The following is a 6,144-nucleotide window of genomic DNA, read 5'->3' as shown; positions in this document are numbered from 1 at the left end:
TGGAGGTGAGGTGGACAACAATGAACAACATTATGAGGAAACTGGTGCTGCTGCTGCGAACCAAAACGAGGGTCGGGGGGTGAAGAAGTATAGTGAAAGCACTGGGGAAGGTAGCAGAAGACCAAAGTACATCGGCAGACGGTGAGTCTTGCAGCTGCACAACCCTTTGAGGATTGGCGGATGGATGTGAGATAGAAAACAATGAGGGCTATGAGATGAAATTGGCGAGCTTGGAAAACTTCAATGTATTGGCAGAATAAGATTCAGAAGAATCAAACACTGCTGATGGATATTAGCTGCAAAGCTGTGAGTTTGATCTACTGCCTGAACAATACTGAAGGAACTCAAGAAGCGAAGGATGGCAGTCATGGTGCAGTGATCCAGATGAAGGCAATCCTTAATTGAGTTTTCTTAGGGACTAATGTAGCAGATTTTGTAGTCCAATTTTCAGTAACTAACTGAAATTGACATGTAGTACTCTCTCTACTGCTCGAATTCCCTACTCATATTGCCTGCATTTTACGGACATGTGAACTACACCTGCGGTGATCTGCAATTGATGTTTATGTCTCATGCAGCCTTGTGGAGTATTCTTCACCTTCACCTATGCTGATCATTGTCTTTTGTTATTGGTGCATGAACTGCCACTTTTTCTTTGTTTATGTTTCCTCTCATGATTTCCATGATCTGCAATTATTATTTTTCGAATACATTTTTCTTCTTTCTATAATCGAATCAGTGAAAACGATCTTCTATGCAAACCGTTTGGTTTTTTTTTTTTTTTTGAAGAAACTGAAATCAGGATATCATGGATGGAGAGTAGGGTCGAGCAGATCAAGATTGCGGGGAGAAAGGCGTTTAGAGTGGTGGGAAAATAATCGTGTGTGAGGGAAGTCGAAAACTAGTCACACACCACTGCTATTTGGTTCAGGCGATATCACCATCAGATTCAGCTACGAATAACAATGCAGTAGCGGGATTACAGATAAATAAAGTGGTTTACGGGCGAACTGAACAAAACAAAAGTAACGGACAGCTTCAGTATTGCCCATTACTTGACCAAAAAAACCGCCGGACCAAACGCCTTATTTCGCATCATATATTATTTGAACAGAACACATCTTTCCTGATTTAGCTTCCGTATATACTTAGTATGGCCGGTCGTTGTAGTCGCAGTCAGGGAAGTAGCTGCAGACAGCCACGGTGTCCGGGCTGCTCCGGCAGGTGCGGCGGGCGCAGCCGAGCTCTTGCGCGCTGCTGCACACCACCAGCTTGTAGGCCCCGCATTCGTGACCGGGCGCGCATGCGTTAGCGCGGTAGTCGTACCACCGCCGCCCGTTCACCCACGAGGCGGTGACGGCGGCGCCATCTTGGTAACCGCTGCCGTTGTAGGTGTTCTGCAGGTAGATCAGCTCGATGTCTAGTGGCTCCAGCTTGCAGTCGATGCTGAGCCGGTCCGCGTACCGCTGGGCGTCCTGCTCCAGCGTCGAGTTCCACGTCAGGGGTGCCACGCCGACATGGCGGCGCGCGTCGTTGTGCGCCTGCAGGAACTGCGTCGCCGTGGGCACGCTAGGGGCCGCTACGGCGACGCCATTGTTGTTAGTGCTGGGGATGCTGGCTGATGCCGGCGATGGTGAGACCAGTGCAAGCAGCAGGATGGCGGCGGCGCAGACGAAAGTAGACATGCTCATCTGTTGCATATGTGACTCTGAGCTCAGTTGATTTGGTGAAGTTTTAGAGGAATTGACGTGCTTATATAGGACAACACGAGGGGTTAATTGACTTGCAGAAGCGTATGCATCAGTTTGGAGAATTAACATGAAGCGCTCATCTGCGAGTAATTAATGGAATTCACTGCTAGAAACGATAATTAACAGGTTAGCCGTTTTGCATGTACATACAATTTCTTTAACACAATACAGACGCAAGCGTTCATATACACGCGCGACTTCCTTCTCCCTACTAAAAAAATGTGAGGACACTTCTTATCAGACCTTCTTCCTTTCGTACACAAAAAATGATAGGACAAATGAAATAAATTTGTTAGCATGTTCAATATTTCTTAAATATTTCATTTCTCGTAATATGCTTTTGCCGAGTAGGGCATTTTGGAAACGTCACTTCATGGAGGCCTTAATTTTGAAAAATTCAAAATTTTCAGTTTCAGAAAAATCTGAAAGAAATACACATGTATACAAGGATCTAATATGTACGTGTGCAAAATTTCAAATTAAGATCTCCATGGAGCTCGGCCTCCATTTGGCATTTTCGGCTTTCGCCTCGCTTTAAAGATAAAGTCAACAATACATTCATACAATAAGTTCAAATGCCGTAAAATAAAATAGCCTGCTGGGGCATCAACACAAACGCGCCTATAAAAATCATGAAAGTAAAACGAAAGAAAGACCGGCAAGTGGCCAAAGTCTCATGGGGCCTGCTGCGAGGCAAGTCGGCGAGCCAGAGCAGTTATCTCATCCATCATAACGCTCAGCCAATCACGATCTAGCTGTCTATACAGGTGCTAATGCTGCACAAATGGAAATAATTTGAAGATAATGTCAGAGGCCCGCCTAACAAAGACCCACTCAATCACTATATTATTGTGTGTCATTCATAAAGTCTAAGCTAACGCCGCAAACATCAAGAGCCTCACGGAAAAAATCTCCATAGAACTCTTGAGGCCGTGCAAGAGAAGAGGATGTGAGTCCCCACCTCTGGGGAGTAAATTGCTCAAAAACCACCATATTTATGGCTAGGGTACTCCAAAACCACCTCTTTCACCAAAAAACAAAAAAGGTCACCACTTCTGCGCCAAGTGAATAATAGAATGCACTAATTCAAATCTGAGCCGCATTAATAGCAAAACTGACGGGTGGGACCCACATGTCTAGGTTGATGTGGCGAAGATTAGTCCTAACCAATGTTTGACCTGCTGACATGGACGGGGGTCCCACTTGTCTGTCTCACACCTTCTTCTTCCTCCTCAATTTCCTCTCCTCTTTCTCCCTCCCTTTCTCACCATCTCTACCGGCAGCTGGAGGCCGAGCTTGCAGCGCCGCCGCCTCGCACTCTTCGGCACGCCCACCACGCCCCACACCCGCAACGCCGCTGCCGCGCGCGCCCTGCCATCCCGCGACCGCGCCTGCTTGCACCGCCATCCCATGTCTGCGCATGGTAGTGCCGCCATCCACGACCTAGGCCGCTGGCGAGAGCCCCATCTCGCTGCCTCTGCCCAGGCCCACCTGCAGTGCCTTCTGTTGTCGGCCATGGCGAGGGGCGCCACACCGGTGTGGTCGCCGTTGCAAGCACTTGCGCGGCTAGGGCGCTCCACCATGTCACGCGCGGGCCGGCGCGAGGCTGTGGGTAGGCGAGGGCCGCCACCCGGTGTGGCCGCCGCTGTGAGCACGAGCGCGGCTAGGGCGCTCCACCACGACGCGCGCGGGAAGGGGGCAGCGGGCGTAGATGGCCTCAGATTCGACCGGCGCCAGGCGACGGGGAGATGTGCTGGGAAGGGGCAGCCGGAGGCTGAAAATCGACAGCCTCGAATTCAGCCGACGCCAGGCGGCGCAGAGGCATGCAGGGAGGGGATGGCGGACGCAGATGGCCGAGACGGACCAGATTCGGCTGGCGATAGGTGGCGGGAAGGTGTGCTCGGAGGGACGGTGCCAGGGGGAGGCAGGGGCGGTGCTGTTGGATGACCAATGGTGAGGGAGAGAGATGTGTGGAGAGGAAGGAGAGGCGAGAGGAGATAAGAGGTGTAGCTGATGGGTGGGACCCCCGTCCACCTCAGCAGGTCAAACATGACTAGGACTGGTTTTCGCCACATCAACCCAATAGATGGTCCCACCCGTCAGTTCTACAGTTAGACACCCTCAGTTTTGAATTAGTGCGATCTGTTACTCACTTGCCGCAGAAGCCAGAAGCGGTGGTGATTTGTTAGTTTTTGGCAAAAGCGATGGTTTAGGAGTACCCTAGCCGCAAATGTCATGGTTTTCAACAATTTACTCACCTCCGGGACACCACACAGAGGGCACAACCCATTTGCAGGGTCATTCTCTTGATCACCTTCCTCCCAGATGGGAGGGGATCCATTAACAATTTCCAAAAAAAAATCTTTATCTTCAAGGGCAATGGTGCTTAGAGCGGAGAAGCCCAGACACTAAAGCAAATGTCGACATAGGACATGTTATGCCAGGCTGATAGAGAAGACAGCGGAAGGGGACACCCGTTAGGATAAGGTGTCCGGATAATCCACGAGCACCGATGGGAGGGCAGCCCGCAAGTTAGCCCACTCTATGATCTTCATTGGCCCAAATTATCATGGAACAAAGACGTCCCAATGGCCACTGTGGGGAGTCGTGGAGACCAACACCATTCGAACTGAGCAGATGCCAAATAAGTTTGGAAACCCGATACATAATGGGGCTCTATTCACCCACGGTCAAGCCGGAATAGTGTTCCCTCACTATTGCCAATGGAGAAGGACATCCCCTGGCTGATCTCTTGCTTGATCTGCTGGACGGACTGCCAAAACTAGGATCCATCAGTACGGGAACAAGCAAGCAGTGACTGGCCCCGGAAGTACTTTGCTTGAATAAGCTACAACCATAAGCGCCCCTCCCCTCGAATGATCCGCTAGACCCATCGTAGCATAAGGGCCACATTCATGCACTGTGACATTAGGATGCCTATCCTCCCAAATCCTTTGGCAGGCAGATGTTAGTCCATTTCACCATACGGTATTTTTGTGGCCATCCATTGCCTGCCAGAAGAATCAGAAGAGGTCTTTAGCAAACGAGCTATGTACCAAGTATCAACTAAATCATTATAGCGGTTAGTTAGGATGTGCAAGGTAAAGTTTCTTAGTTTCCTTATATAGGCTTGCAGCTCATTAATTTGATATTGCTTCTTGTGTGGCCCTGTCAGCACATCATCTAGCTTCTCTCTCACCGATCGATACTAGTAGTATAGCATCTAGTTTACGTAGATCTTTACATCTCTCTCGAAATAGGCTTTCGCCCCGCTTTATAAATAAAACAACGGTCCAAGCAACCAACATCTCAAGAACGACGACTGGGGCCATAGCACATGCAAGCCCAAGAAAACATGAGAAATAGAAAAAAAGCCACCTAGTGGCAGCCGCTAAGGGGCACTACGAGGATGAAAGCCGACACGTTGGAGCCAACAGCGCATCCGTCATGTAGCCGAGCCGGTCGCGATCATGCTGCCTCGAGAGCGGGTGCCAGTGCTGTAGAAAAGCAAGGAATTTGATGGAGTCAGACACCTTCCTCGGAAAGACCTTCTCAATCACCATCTTATTACGAGTCGTCCAAAGTGTCCAGGTCATCGCCGCGAATATAAGCCAAAATAGGCGGCGATTCCTCGACTGTCGCAGAGCTCTATACTGGAGGAACTCGGCCATATCTATGTAAATCTTTACATGATCGATCCATATATGTGTGTTGCAAGAGAATCATCTGTATGGGTAATATTCGGCGCAACGGGGTTTGCATACTGAATTCCAAACATAGAGGGGTTTGTGTTATATCTTGCTTTCACGTGCACCGGCAAACAAAGATGTATTATTTGCGATCGAGGTTTTTTGAACAACGGTTAAAAGTGAGGTCTTTTGAGAAAGGGACAATTGTATTTTTACCCCTAGTTGGTTCCTACCCACGGGTTTTGCCCTTACTTTTCGAGCTTGCTCAGTTTTGCCCTTAGTTTTTCCATCGTGGTCCCTCGAATGCCCTTTGACCGTTTCACCAAAACTTTGTAAATTCATACCTAATTCATATGAACTCAGAAAAATGCAAATAAGATATCAAAATGTTCAGATAAACATTACCTTTATGTCCATATCATTTGCATTCAGGACAAAAGCATCATTTAAACTACCTAAGGTAGTTAATGCTATTAACATTATTAAAAATAAAAAAGGTATAAACAATATTTTTTCATGAATAAAAATTACATGCAAATGTAGGTGATGTTTTCTGAACATCCTGATATCTTATTTGCATTTTTCTGAGTTCGTATCAACTTGTTATGAAGTTTCGAAATAATGGTCAAAGTCGTTAGAACATTCATAACAAGATGATACAAACTCAAAAAAATGCAAATTAGATATCTGGATGTTCAGAAAAC

At 47.9% G+C, this 6,144-nt stretch overlaps 1 protein-coding gene across 1 annotated transcript; it reads right to left on the bottom strand.

Moving 5' to 3' along the window:
* Positions 1 to 798: 798 nt before the first annotated feature.
* LOC109749809 (pathogenesis-related protein PRMS-like) lies at positions 799 to 2,113 on the bottom strand. Its single transcript, XM_020308750.3, has one exon. The coding sequence runs from the start codon at positions 1,818 to 1,820 to the stop codon at positions 1,149 to 1,151; it is 672 nt and encodes a 223-aa protein (XP_020164339.2). The 5' UTR covers positions 1,821 to 2,113; the 3' UTR covers positions 799 to 1,148.
* Positions 2,114 to 6,144: the final 4,031 nt, after the last annotated feature.

Source organism: Aegilops tauschii, chromosome 2 (genome assembly GCF_002575655.3).
Source record: "Aegilops tauschii subsp. strangulata cultivar AL8/78 chromosome 2, Aet v6.0, whole genome shotgun sequence".
Classification (NCBI taxonomy): domain Eukaryota; kingdom Viridiplantae; phylum Streptophyta; class Magnoliopsida; order Poales; family Poaceae; genus Aegilops; species Aegilops tauschii.
This window is presented reverse-complemented; position numbering and strand designations above follow the sequence as displayed.

Bases quoted from the DNA above. Each gene is read 5' to 3' on its own strand.
- LOC109749809 (XM_020308750.3), bottom strand. From the start codon at position 1,820: ATGTTAATTCTCCAAACTGATGCATACGCTTCTGCAAGTCAATTAACC.